Genomic DNA, 14,978 nt, shown 5'->3' with positions numbered 1-14,978 from the left:
CAGGACAAAATGTGATTCAGAGTCACCGAATATATTTTAAGTATTTTAATTAAACTCAATCGATAAATGGTAAATGCAATTTTCGTATATACGGGTTCACTGTATCACCACGCAGGGTAAAGCAGGGAACTGTGGAATGTACTCAAATAGCAGTTCTTATACTATGACAGCTTTAGTTCCAACTCGTCCAGTTGGCCTATCATAGTAGAGGCTGAGCGCGGTTTAAACTCTTGCTCCGCCTTTGGTGGCACCCGGACTTGTCCAAGTCCCTTAGTGCTTTCCTTTGTCCACATCTGGTTGCTGGGTAGATTAGCTCCGTCTTGTGTCTCCCCCTTGATTCTTTACTCAAACAATTCCTAATATGGTACTGATCAGGCGCCCTAACCTCCCTGGTTGGCTTAGAGAGATGCACCCCTCCCCTCTCCAGCTTGACCACAGCTTTTATGGCCTGTGTTGGTCAGTCATTACACACCTACACACACACACATCTGCATTGTTTGTGTGTGTGTGTAACAAAACAATATTCATCTTCAAACAATATGCTAACAGGCTATAGTGCATAAACATAAAACCTAACACTTTCCTACAAGCCTGCGGTCACAATTTGGTAGCCATTTCCTAAACTATCCTGGTTGAGGGTAACAGGCCGACAAAATCCATGTGCTACTCGGTCAGTCAGTGGCACAACGGACACTGCCACTCCGTCACAAACTATCTGTCCGGGATAGTTCACACAAATTAGAAAGTCTATGAAGTTTATGGTCCAATTAAAACGATTTGTTTACTTCTTCAGTTTATTTTATTGGCCTTTGGAGGAATATGTCTCACATTATCGAGGACTGACGTTACAAAAGAGAATCAATATTTACATATTGATTCATGAGTAACTAAGCAGAGAACATTAGGAAGTAGAGTGTCTTATTGATACCTAATAATGCCAGCCTTTATGGCTATAGACCAATAAGAAATGACAGTGATATCAACATACATTATGATTGTTTATGATTACTTATCAATACCATATGCATTTCGCTGCAGCTAGAACGAGCTGCAACAAACACTCAAACTGGACAGTTTTATCTCAATCTCTTCATTCAAAGACTCAATCATGGATACTCTTACAGGCTGCTTTGCCTGATGTATTGTTGTCTCTACCGTCTTGCCCTTTGTGCTGCTGCCATGTTGTGCTGCTACCATGTTGTGCTGCTACCATGTTGTGTTTCTCCCATGTTGTGCTGCTACCATGTTGTGCTGCTGCCATGTTGTGCTGCTACCATGTGCTGCTACCATGTTGTGCTGCTACCATGTTGTGTTGCTACCATGTTGTGTTGCTACCATGCTGTGCTGCTGCCATGTTGTGCTGCTACCATGTGCTGCTACCATGTTGTGCTGCTACCATGTTGTGCTGCTGCCATGTTGTGCTGCTGCCATGTTGTGCTGCTACCATGTTGTGCTGCTACCATGTTGTGCTGCTACCATGTTGTGTTGTCATGTGTTGCTGCCTTGCTATGTTGTTGTCTTTAGGTCTCTCTTATGTAGTGTTGTCTGTCTTGTCGTGATGTGTGTTTTGTCCTATATATATATATATATTTATTAGTTTTTTCATCCCAGCCCCCGTCCCTGTAGGATGCCTTTTAGAGACTGCCTGGCACTTTGTTTTGGTACACTCAGCACAGATGACATGACGTCCATCGAAAAGACACAGGCCTTAGACCTCTGTAGCTCAGTTGGTAGAGCATGGTGCTTGCAACGCCAGGATAGTGGGTTCAAATCCCAGGACCACCTTTACATAAAATGTATGCACGCATTACTGTCAGTCACTTTGGTTAAACACATCTGCTAAATGGCATATATTATCAGAATTTACATAATAATGGAAAGTTACCAGACAGCATTATAACAGAGAATCTATTGAATATGATTAAACATCTTTCAAGACCAGAAGTCACACCGTGACACTAGCTACCTAGCGGCTCAAAGCGAGTGTGACAGAGACCAGCATGATGGAACAGAGATACAAGGAGAGGGATAGAGGATGGCCCCGGCTCGCGGTGGTGGTGGCAGCTATAGGTGTAGTAGTCACGGTGATGCTGTTCTCAGTGATAGCATTGGTGACTGGTGGCTGGACAGTGGTATCCACTGTCACTCTGATGGACCTGAAACAGGTTCCCACATTCCCCGCGCCGTCCACCGCCACCAGCTCTACCTCTGGGGAACAGCAGGAGGCGCTGTAGGCTGCCAGAGTCACGGTCCAATTCCCAGCGCCCTCCACCGTGGTGGTGTTGAGGGTTCCGTTGCCCTGGCGCAGAGTGACGCGCTCGATGCCCGTCCCATTGCCGTCCGTCAGGTTGGCAGAGAGCTCCCACATGGACAGGCTGCAGTCGTCAGAACAATTAGCTGTTACGCTGACCACATCGCACACCGGACGGCTGAAATCTGTTACCTGCAGGGGAGGGGAAAGAATTTACATTTTTATAAGGATGCCAATTAGCTGACGCCATGACGTCAGCTAGTCTTCCTAGCGTCCGACACATCTAAAAGACATTACAAACAATTACAACACTAACCCTGGAGGAAACACACAAGTTCTCCTTTTAACCCTTTATGTAATTCTAGCCTGGGTACCAGTCTGTTTGTGCTGTCATTCCACTCCTTGATACTCCTTGTCATGACAAGGAGTGGAATGTTGGCACAAACAGATCTGGGACCAGGCTACTGTAATTCTACCACTACACCCAGAACAGAGAAAAAACACAAACAGATCTGGGACCAGGCTACTGTAATTCTACCACTACACCCAGAACAGAGAAAAAAGCAGGCCAACACACAAACTAAACACCCTGCGTTACTCAGAGTTACCGGTGAAACAACGGAGAGGCGCAGGACGGCGTAGTTGGTGTCGGTGGCCCCGGGAGACTCAGCCTCGATGGTCAGGGTGACGTCCGTGCCCGACGCGGTGTTGGCGGGCGCCGTGAGAGTCACTGTACCGTTGGCACTGACCCCGGTCACTAGCATCAGGTTTGTAGGGGAAGTGGAGGTGAACCCACGGTCATTTGTGGCTCGGATGGTGAAGGATCCGCCTGTCCCGTTGGTTGTCACAGTGAACAGGAGTGAAAAGGGTGTTCCAGGCTCCAGGTCACTTTCTACCTTAGCCTGAAACCAGACAGGGAAAGGGGGACACCTAGTCAGTTGTACAACTGAATGCATTCAACTGAAATGTGTCTTCCACATTTAACCCAACCCCTCTGAATCAGAGAGGAGGGCTGCCATAATCGACATCCATGTCTTCAACGCCCGGGGAACAGTGGGTTAAATGCCTTGCTCAGGGGCAGAAAAACAGATTTTTACCTTGTGGATTCGATCAAGCAACCTTTCGGTTACTGGCCCAACACTCTAACCACTAGGCTACCTGCTACCCACAGAATGTTCTGCCTTAGCCTGAAACCAGACAGAATACAACAGAATGTTCTGCCTCTGCCTGAAACCAGACAGAACGTTCTGCCTCTGCCTGAAACCAGACAGAACACAACATAATGTTCTGCCTCCGCCTGAAACCAGACAGAATGTTCTGCCTCTGCCTGAAACCAGACAGAACGTTCTGCCTCTGCCTGAAACCAGACAGAACGTTCTGCCTCTGCCTGAAACCAGACAGAACGTTCTGCCTCTGCCTGAAACCAGACAGAACCCAACAGAACGTTCTGCCTCTGCCTGAAACCAGACAGAACCCAACAGAACGTTCTGCCTCAGCCTGAAACCAGACAGAACCCAACAGAATGTTCTGCCTCTGCCTGAAACCAGACAGAACCCAACAGAACATTCTGCCTCAGCCTGAAACCAGACAGAACACAGCAGAACGTTCTGCCTACTGTAGTCATTCATTTATCTGAATATGGAGCTCTGGGTACTCACTACCCAGGATTGGTAGGCTACAAGTTTCCCCAGGATACCTCACCAACACTAACCATCACAGGGTAAAATTATAAAATTACCAGACCCAGTGTCACGGGGCAACTTCAACAACTCTGATTCTTGACCTTTGACCTTGTCACTCACCGTCACCATGACAGTGGAGGCTCTGAGGCGGGTGGAGGACTGTCTCTGGAAGATGTCTGGTAATGCCCTGGTGGTGGCGCTGTTCTCTCCTCTCAGACGCACAACAAATTCCCCCGCCGGGATTCTGTCCATGGTAACCAGGAAGTCCCCGCCGCCGACTGATTCCAAGGTTCCATTGACCTCCCCTGACCCCGAGGCCTCGACCAGGGCCACCTCCGTCAGACTCACAGATTCACTCCCCGTCACTGACACCAGCAGGGTGGCGTTACCGCCTGGGGCGGAGAAATGTGGAGGTTAGGAGGTAGCTAATGTATAAGTAGCAAATCACATTATACTTAAATGCTGGGCTAGAAACTTGTAAGTAAAGAACCAAAAAGTTAGGAGTGTTAAATCAGCATCAATGTTAGGAACCACGATGGAGAAACAGACAAACATAGACAGCATTTTGGTGCCTCTGTAAATATCCACCCTGCGTCACTGTGCTCCAACTGTTAACAAAATGTTTAAATCCTGTCTCACCAGCTTGAGGACGGGACTCTAAAACAGCGAAGGCTGGATGAGGTCCCTGAGACACCTCCACAAAGTCAAACAGGAAGTCGATGGCGCTCTGACCTGGAAAGAGAAAGTCAAAGAGCTCTTTGACCTCTGAACATGGAATAAAAGCATACGCTCAAAAGTTGTCATTAAAGAATCATCCCACTAGAGTTGTAGGTACTCTGTAACAATGTGTTACCCACACACTTAACCTGCCAACCTAAATACCATGTGAATACACTGTTCATCACACTATTACAAATGGTTGCTAACTTGCATAATTTCTATGTAATATGCCCTCCAGAAAAGCCAACATCGTCGCACTCACCTACGACCTTCAGTGAGTAGGCCACAGTTGACGACACACTGATTTCCCATAATCCCACTTGGCTGTCCAGCCCCAGTGTGAGGAAGTTCCCCACGGTTTGAATCGTTGCCAGAGACCCATTTACCTCCGCACTACTCTGGGACACACCTGTGGGATGACAGCACCATAACCATAGCAACAAACATGGGAATTTGCCCCAAGCTACAACATAAATACATCTCTAATGATTTGAATAGAGAGCATGTTTGTGATTTTTTAAATGTAACCTTTATATCAGGGCTCTCCAACCCTGTTCTTGGAGAACTACCTCCCTGTAGGTTTTCGCTCCAACCATAATCTACTGCAGGGTTTCCCAAACTCAGTCATAGGGCCCCCCCTGAACGCACGTTGTGATATTTGCCCTAGCACTACAGAGCTGATTCAAATAATCAAAGCTTGATGATGAGTTGGTTATTTGAATCAGCTGTGTAGTGCTAGGGCAAAAACCAAAACGTGCACACGGGGGGCCCCGGGACCGAGTTTGGGAAACCCTGAGATAGCACACCTGAGTAGCTGGTTGATAGGCTGAATCTGGTTTGTTACATCTGGGGTTGGAGTTAAAACCTACTGGAGGGTAACTCTCCAGGAACAGGGTTGTAGTAAAATACTACTGGGGGGTAACTCTCCAGGAACAGGGTTGGAGTAAAAACCTACAGGAGGGTAGCTCTTTAAGAATAGGGTTGGAGTTAAAACCTACAGGAGGGTACCTCTCCAGGAACAGGGTTGGAGTTACAACCTACTGGAGGGTATCTCTCCAGGAACAGGGTTGTAGTAAAATACTACTGGGGGGTAATTCTCCAGAAACAGGGTTGGAGTTAAAACCTACTGGAGGGTAACTCTCCAGGAACAGGGTTGGAGTTAAAACCTACAGGAGGGTTTGGCTCTTCAGGAACAGGGTTGGAGTAAAAACCTACAGGAGGGTAACTCTCCAGGAACAGGGTTGTAGTTAAAACCTACAGGAGGGTATAGCTCTCCAGGAACAGGGTTGGAGTAAAACCTACAGGAGGGTACCTCTCCAGGAACAGGGTTGGAGTTAAAACCTACAGGAGGGTAGCTCTCAAGGAACAGGGTTGGAGTAAAACCTACAGGAGGGTAACTCTCCAGGAACAGGGTTGGAGTTAAAACCTACAGGAGGGTAACTCTCCAGGAACAGGGTTGGAGTTAAAACCTACAGGAGGGTAGCTCTCCAGGAACAGGGTTGGAGTTAAAACCTACAGGAGGGTAGCTCTCCAGGAACAGGGTTGGAGTTAAAACCTACAGGAGGGTAGCTCTTTAAGAATAGGGTTGGAGTTAAAACCTACAGGAGGGTAGCTCTCCAGGAACAGGGTTGGAGTTAAAACCTACAGGACGGTATCTCTCAAGGAACAGGGTTGGAGTTAAAACCTACAGGAGGGTAGCTCTCCAGGAACAGGGTTGGAGTTAAAACCTACAGGACGGTATCTCTCAAGGAACAGGGTTGGAGTTAAAACCTACAGGAGGGTAGCTCTCCAGGAACAGGGTTGGAGTTAAAACCTAAAATAGGATGTCTCTCCAGGAAAAGGGTTGGAGAGACCTGGTTTATATACAATATCCAGGAAGTCCTATTGAGATCAGAAGACCTATTTTACAACAGAGACCTGACTTTGTGACGAGAGATTTTAATGTCAATGAGACTCCCCTGGTTAAATAGAAAAGGATAAATGAAAAATCTGTGGAATATCTGTGGAATACCTGAGGGGCTGGTGAGAGTGAAGGAGAGGGAGCTTCCTGTGACATAAGCAGTCAGGTTTCTCACAGACTCATCTACAGTGAAGGAGAAATTATCAGCTCTTCCTGGACTCCGCACAGCCTGTAGAATGGTCACCTGAAAGACAGAAGGAGAGGAGTAGAGAGAGAGAGAGAGAGAGTAAGAGAGAGAGAGGGTTGGTGGGAGAAAAAGGGCAGATGCATCTTTCAGGAGCAACTCTCCCAGGGTGACATGTTGTTGCACTACAGAAGCCTCATCTTGGAGCATGGCTTTGGGGTGTCGTGGAAAATTGCAAGATTATGTTATAATGCTTGTATTGCATAATATGTTTATGTGATATAAGTGTCTATTAGAATGTATTTCTAATGATAATGGTGTTGGCAGTTGCACTTTTCCCTCAGCTGGGGCTCAGTCACTTGGGGCCCAGAGAGGGGAGAGGTCAGGCTTGTCTTTCACATATCCCTGGTGCTATGCAGAATATCAGAAAGGGAAGAGGACAGGATGGAACATTGTCTTCATATGTGAATGTATCTGTTAAACCATGTGAAGGGATGGCGTGATTGTGGCTAGGCTAGGTCCAACCTCACAAGGTTGGGACAACATCTTAATAAGCTTTTGAAAATAAATATAATCATTGGACCAGCTCTGATCCCTTTGTTTAGACTTCTTCCACATTTTTGTAAAGAGTTATGGGATATTAGAACTCTCTTGTCCCAACCTTCACATTGTGGACCTAGCGTTACCCTAATGTTTACTATTGGTGTCAAGGCTACCAATGAAGAGCTGGAGGATTCCACAATGATGCTGGTGGCCTTGGGCAGTGCTGTCTTGGTGACCTGTATGGCCAGGCCACCTGAGGACTGGGCCAGCTCCCTGTAGAGCTGGGAGTCTGACACTGCCATCCGACTGTGCTGGACCTGTCCTTGGCCCTGGTCACTACCCCTCCTACGACGGAGCCCCAAAGAGCCAGTTAGGAAGAAGGACACCTGCAGAGAGAGAGAGAGAGAGAGAGAGAGAGAGAGATTTGGAGGATACATTGTGAATTCAATGTGTAAATTGAGGAGCAGAGAAAGGAGAGAAATTCAAGGAATTTGATGTGCTTCTCTCTACAATTGTGAATGTCAATAAATCCAGAAGGCGATGAAAAAGACAGAGGAAAATAAAAATTGCACCGTTTAAGGAAGTGTGTAGGTCGCATTCTTTGCTGCTTACATAGAGAATAGCAAGGCCCAGCTACTCACCACTGACTTAGTGCGTTCTATGAGAGCGGTCACCGTGCCCATTAGATCCAAGTCTTTTGCGGGGGCATCAGTAAAAAGGAAGATCTCTGAAGAGGGGGGTGCACCAGTTAAAGCCAGCTGTAGAAAGCACAGGGGACACAGTCACACTAGCACACCACTAGAATGTATTGGAAATGCATTCTGTATTGAACTGGCAGCTGGAAGGCAAATTCACAATACAAATTCATAACAGTTATATACAGTCTTATTTTGGTTGTACATGCCTGTCCAACACTACAGGTTTGTCAGTCACTGTACCTGAAGTCCTGATAGACTCATCTCCGGGATATCATCTCCTCCAGCAGCATTCAGTGCATTGATCTGGGCCTTAAAGACGTCTGGGTCCGTGGTCCGCATCAGGGGCCCAAAGTCTTGTGGCACAAAAATAATAGGATAGGACAAGGTCCATGTCACACGCATTATCCATGTCATGTGCGTAGAATGCCGAAACGTTGGTAAATACCCATTAAATTGCTGGGAGATTATATATGGAGTGTGCGACTTTATTTTGATAGTTTATAGTTTATTCACCATTAGTCAGCACCTCCACACAAACCTTTTTCTGGGTGTGCGTGCGCCAGCTCACAATTTTTTTATACGCGTTATCCATGTCATGCGCATATAAGCCTTTTCAAACTATTTAACCTTATTTATTACTTTAGCAAACATATCATGACGTTAGTGATAGTCAAAATCTGTTACATTTGTGAACGTCTAAATCAACATTTGGCCCATTTAAGCAGTGTGCGTCCCTCCTACAGACAAGGGGAGAAGGCCTATGTAAAGGGATCCATTTTTTCCTTCTGAGCATATGCAATGTCTGCCTCCAATGTAAAACAAATGTTTGACTTCCACACAAAATTACTTCATGAACTGTTTTGGGTTTAAGGAAGTGTGTAGGTCGCATTCTTTATCATAGCGCTATGAAAGTTATGTATTTAGATCCGCCTACTCGAGACAAAATCAGCGATTGCTTTGCCATGTCTGTGCCGTGAAGCAGTCCAGCTGGATAAATGTTTTCCGAAGGACCGCCCCTTTCACGTAACATTGCAGTGAAGTGATATAAATTTATGTAATGATGCAGCTGACCACCAGAGGGAGGCAAATACACGTTAATTCAACAGAGGACATTTACACGGTCCTAGGAAGGTCTAGACGGCTGTCTTCTGATTTATAAAACGGTGGAAAATCAATCAAATATGTCATGTAAACATTTACAAAAAAATCTTATTCGAGTGTCCGATTCCGGGGACTGTCAGCCAGGTTGCATCATGGCTGCACCGCAAATCACACCCTGTTCTCCACATTGTGCACTACTTTGGACCAGGGCCCATAGGGAACATGATACCATTCGGGACTCATCCCATCTCTCACCTGGGTCATTGAAGGGGACCAAGATGTAGACTGAGGGCTCGTCTGGCGTTCCTCTCTTTCTGTCGATGATGAACGATGTCGTCTTCCTTACCGCTGCAATGTCGTCCGACATGCTGCCGGTGGTGTCGATCACAAAACACAAAGCTCTAGATCCATTCTTAGAGATCCCCATCATCCTGAGAGAGTGAGAGAAAGAAGGAGAGCAAGAGAGTGAGAGAAAGAAGGAGAGCGAGAAAGAGCGAGAGGGATAGGGAGAGGGAAGGAATCTCATTATGTGTGGTGCAGTGCAAAAGTTGTTGCACATGTGCAGCAGGGGCAGAGGCAGATAAATGGGCTTGAAGAAAAGGACTAGGGCTAGGATGGACTGTATATTAGGTTCAGGATTTATTGGTCAATGGGCCTTGACTGTCCCACAGAACATCAAGGGTGGAGGTTCCAGCGGGGGGCGGCATGCTCCAAAGGCCCACAGAAGGAGGAAGGCAAACTCATCATCCCGCTGGACAGGTAGAGGGTTTTGGTTTGTCTTGCCGGCCAGAAGGCCTGGGGTTGGAATGCTGGCCTCCAGGGGGCGTCTTGGAGGTTGCACACTTGCCACAGGAGAGGTACCCGAAGGGCGTGGCACGCTGGTCACACAAGAGGAAAGGCACGGGTGTGGCACACTGACCACTGGTGAGGGAAGGCCACGGAGTGTGTTAGGGTTCGTTCCTTACGTCCTTTTTTATCAAGTGGAACGCTGACCACTGGAGGAGAAGGACCCTGGTGTGGCACAGTGGCCACCTTAAAGGGTAGACCTGGAGTTGGTGGCCCGCTTGCCACAGGAGAAAGGCCAGGAGGTTGTGGAAGAACCAAAGGCTGAGGCTGAACATGATGGGAGCTTGACGGAGGTGATGTCCGCTATACCAGCTGCTCCAAGGGGTCGCCACGGGATGGGAGCTTGACGGAGGTGATGTCCGCTGTACCAGTTGCACCAGGAAGGCACCACGGGATGGGAACTTGAGGGAGGTGATGTCCACTGTACCAGCTGCTCCAGGAAGGCACCACGGGATGGGAACTTGATGGAGGGGATGTCCACTGTACCAGTTGCACCAGGAAGGCGCCATGGGATGGGAACTTGACGGAGGTGATGTCCACTGTACCAGTTGCACCAGGAAGGCACCACAGAATGGGAATTTGACAGAGGTGATGTCCGCTGTACCAGTTGCTCCAGGAAGGCGCCACGGGATGGGAATTTGACAGAGGTGATGTCCGCTGTACCAGTTGCTCCAGGAAGGCGCCACGGGATGGGAGCTTATTGTTTGTCTGTATTGTCTGGTTGGTTGTTGATGTCTGTTAACATCTCTAGGAGGAGCTGGTATTGAAAGGGGCTGAAGAGTTCTTCCTGTGTTCTGTGTTCCACTGCACCTTCTTCTGGTAGGAGAAACTTCCAGAAGGACAACCATCCCTGCAGCAGTCCACCAATCAGGCCTTTATGGTAGAGTGGCCAGATGGAAGCCACTCCTCAGTAAAAGGCACATGACATCCTGCTTGAAGTTTGCCAAACGGCACCTAAAGGACTCTCAGACCATGAGAAACAAGATGCTCTGGTCTGAGGAAACCAAGATTGAACTCTTTAGCCTGAATGCCAAGCGTCACGTCTGGAGGAAAGCTGGCACCATCCCAATGGTGAAGCGTGGTGGTGGCAACATCATGCTGTGGGGAAGTTTTTCAGCAGCAGGGACTGGAAAACTGTTCAGGATCGAGGGAAAGATGAAGATAGCAAAGTAAAGAGAGATCTTTGATGAAAACCTGCTCAGGACCTCCAACTGGTGCAAAGGTTCACCTTCCAACAGGACAACGACCCTAAGCACACAGCCAAGACAACGCAGGAGTGGCCTCGGGACAAGTCTCTGAATGTCCTTGAGTGGCCCAACCAGAGCCCGGACTTGAACCCGATCGAACATCTCTGGAGAGACCTGAAAATAGCTGTATAGCAATGCTCCCCATCCAACCTGACAGAGATTGAGAGGATCCGCAGAGGAGAATGGGAGAAACTCCCCAAATACAGGTGTGCTAAGCTTGTAGCGTCATACCCAAGAAGACTCGAGGCTGTAATCAGTGCAAAATGTGCTTCAACAAAGTACTGAGTAAAGGGTCTGAATAGTTAAGTAAATGTGATATGTAAAAAAAATCATGAATTTTCAAAAGTTTCTAAAAACCTGTTTTAACTGTGTAATTATGGGGTATTGTGAGTAGATTTGTGATGGGAAAAAAACGATGTAATCAATTTTAGAATAAAGCTGTGGAACAAAATGTGTAAAAAGTACATGGGTCTGAATACTTTTCCAAACGCACTGCCATGACCCTTCACAACAGTGCTTATATGATTAAGTACAATTCCCCACCGTAGGAAGTCTATGTCCCCGGCAGCCCCTCTGATGTCCTCCAGCAGCTGACTGGTTGCAGCCACAGCCACCTTTGCAGCTGCAGTGTGCCAGTTGCCGTGGCTGGACTCAAGCGAGTCCTTGTTGATCCCACCCGTAGGCTCCTGCCCGCTTGTCTGGTCCAATGAGCCCCCATGGCTGCACTTCCCTGGCAACCGATAGAGATTATCAGGACAATACGACTGGTCACTTACAACTGCCGTCAGGATCTTGTATGTTATTACATTGATGTTTCTTCTCTGCCAGTCAGTATGCTACTAGCCTAGTCCTACAGATGTCGTATCTTAATTTGATCATCTTGTTGTTGCAGGAATTTTCCATGCAAACTTGTAGAGTTTTCAAGATTTAAAAAAGCTTCTAAAGTTTGTAATTTCAATGTAAACTTGGTTTACCCCAATGTAATCCGTACAAAAAAAAATCTATTAATTATAATCCACATAATAATTCACATTTCCTGTTTCTGCAGGATTATTTTCCTGCTGTGAGAAACCGGGTCAAATTAAGATAAGGCATCTTTAGGTCTATTTTGTAAGTGTTTTAGCTAACTTCTCATTTTGCTGTTGAGGAGCTGTATAAAGCACATTCGACCAAAGCACATAGAGACATGCAACTAGGTTGGTATGCTCTTGCTATGCTACATCCGGTTAATTCACGGTGTAAATCCTATTAAAATCAGAATAGTGACTGACTCTACCTTTTGGTTTGGTGGAAAAAAAAGGTACAAGGCCAAAATATCCCGAGGTCAGCTTCTTGTCTCTGATGATGTTTTCTAGGATGTTGTTCTGACAGTCGTTACCGACACAGCTCCGACATGTGGGCGTGTCCTTATCTGGTGGATAGAGGTTTCAACATATACACTACATCCTGGTACTTTGCTACACAACACTACTTGATCTAAAATACTTTTGATGTTAAAAAACATTACATCACCTTTACTAAGGCAATATGTTGTGACTGCATAAGACACCATTACATCACCTTTACTAGGGCAATATGTTGTGACTGTATAAGGCACCATTACATCACCTTTACTAAGGCAATATGTTGTGACTGCATAAGGCACCATTACATCACCTTTACTAGGGCAATATGTTGTGACTGCATAAGGCACCATTACATCACCTTTACTAAGGCAGTATGTTGTGACTGCATAAGGCACCATTACATCACCTTTACTAGGGCAATATGTTGTGACTGCATAAGGCACCATTACATCACCTTTACTAGGGAAATATGTTATGTAAGGCAATATTTGACCCACATCCTGTTGTTTCTGTATAATGAGTAACAGACATAACATAACATGACTCTATTTTGTCAACCACCAATTCAGGACAAAGAAACTCTAACAATTGGCATGTGGCTGTTCTCTCAGCAGTATAGTGCACTGGTCTGTATCAGTTTGTTGTCCTGAGTTGAGTCAACACCTTCTGCATCTATCTTGGCCTCCTCTGCACCCTAGTCCCTTTGGTAATCACCTACCGACAAAACTGTTGAATGTGTAAGGAACGTTGGTGAACCTGAATGTTACACTCCTTGTCTCTTCAGAGGGGAGGCAGCGTGGCCTAGTGGTTAGAGCGTTGGGCTAGTAACCGAAAGGTTGCAAGTTTGAATCCCCGAGCTGACAAGGTACAAATCTGTCATGCTATCCCTGAACGAGGCACCAATTCACATAACCTCCATTGTGTTGAATGTGTAAGGAACTTTAACGAACCGGAATGTTACACCCCTTGTCAACCTACATGCTTCAGTTGGCAAATAGCCATCTTCAAACTACTCCCCCTCTTTAACACAAACCCAGACTAACACCCTCGCAATACCTGCAACAGGACCGATGTCCAACACGTCTGATCTGATAAGACTGGAATGGGGAAATCTGTTGCCCAGTTCTATCCAGTTACTGTGACTGTAGAAGTCCTGAAAATATAAGAATGATAAGTTGTTTAAAATAGTGTTATGACAAATGCCATGCTATTGATTTATTAATGAGAAAAAACAGTTTAACAAGCCTCTTAAGGATTATTTTCAACTTTTTCCTAAAATGACATAACCAAATGTTATTCGTTTATTAATGAAAAAACTGTTTTTAAATGATTTTAGCAAAACTAATATTTCAGCGAAAGCCGTCTTGTCTTGTGGAGTAAGGAGATAATGAGAACCATCTAAATCACCTGTAAGGTGTGTAAAATGTCTCCCAGCTTCTGTCTTGCTGCCTCAAAGTTCCCTTGCTTGATGCTGGCTTTGACAGAGCTCACGCCATCTGTGATGAGTTTCCGTCCCTCCACAAACCTCTCCCCATCAAAGTGGTACTCTTCATTGAACAGGTGACGGAAGTCAACTCCTGCATTTCTCCAGGTGACGTCTGATATGGCACTCTGGAAACTCTTAGCTGACCCCGATGAGGAGCAGGCTAGAGCCAGAGACTCTGCAGTCAGTGGTCCGGGCTACACACACACACACACACACACACACACACACACACACACACACACACACACACACACACACACACACACACACACACACACACACAGGTGTATATGCAATTTATTCTGCTATATACTGTACTACATTAGAAAACATAACACCAATACTTGCTTTACTATAACAAAAGTATAAATATAAAACAGTGACTGTACATGAGTCTGATGTAGTCCTTCGTTTTGTGGCTTTAGATTTACTTACCGGCAGAGTGAAGTCTCTTCCCTCAACAGAGGCCAGTTCCTTGCACACCTGTGCCGTGGTCTGTAAGATGGCTTCCCTAGTGATCTCCAGGTGGTCCATGGAGCTGCCTGAGAGGAACACCAGGAATCCCTGGACCCCTGTCTGCAGGAGGAGGAGAGAGACTACGGCCAGGACTGATGACATCATCAACCTGTCTTTGGGAGGGAGAGGACAGTCAACATGATTTATCATAATATTATAGTTTGATCATACAGTGCCTTCAGAAAGTTTTCACAACCCTTGACCACATTTTGTTTTCTTACAGCCTGAATTTAAAATGGATAAAATTAGATGTTTTTGCCACTGGCCTACACACACAATACCCCATAATGTCAGTGGATTTTTTAAACAAATAATTATTCAACCCCTTTTTTATAGTCAAGCCTAAATGAGTTCAGGATTAAAAATCTGCTTAACAAGTCACATAAGATGCAATAATAGTGTTTAACATGATTTTTGAATGACTACCTCATCTCTGTACCCCACACATACAATTATCT

At 46.1% G+C, this 14,978-nt stretch overlaps 1 protein-coding gene across 1 annotated transcript; it reads right to left on the bottom strand.

Annotated features, from left to right (window-relative positions):
- Positions 1-1,422: 1,422 nt before the first annotated feature.
- On the bottom strand, positions 1,423-14,630 carry LOC139537898 (von Willebrand factor A domain-containing protein 7-like). Its single transcript, XM_071339782.1, has 15 exons — positions 14,440-14,630; positions 13,926-14,198; positions 13,575-13,671; positions 12,449-12,583; positions 11,716-11,902; positions 9,335-9,510; positions 8,219-8,331; positions 7,922-8,038; positions 7,454-7,666; positions 6,665-6,797; positions 4,916-5,062; positions 4,573-4,665; positions 4,054-4,325; positions 2,860-3,153; positions 1,423-2,443 (listed from the first exon to the last, which is right to left on the bottom strand). The coding sequence occupies exons 1-15, from the start codon at positions 14,623-14,625 to the stop codon at positions 1,967-1,969; spliced, it is 2,913 nt and encodes a 970-aa protein (XP_071195883.1). The 5' UTR covers positions 14,626-14,630; the 3' UTR covers positions 1,423-1,966.
- Between the last annotated feature and the right edge of the window lie 348 nt (positions 14,631-14,978).

The sequence above is a fragment of the Salvelinus alpinus genome, chromosome 13 (genome assembly GCF_045679555.1).
Source record: "Salvelinus alpinus chromosome 13, SLU_Salpinus.1, whole genome shotgun sequence".
NCBI lineage: Eukaryota > Metazoa > Chordata > Actinopteri > Salmoniformes > Salmonidae > Salvelinus > Salvelinus alpinus.
This window is presented reverse-complemented; position numbering and strand designations above follow the sequence as displayed.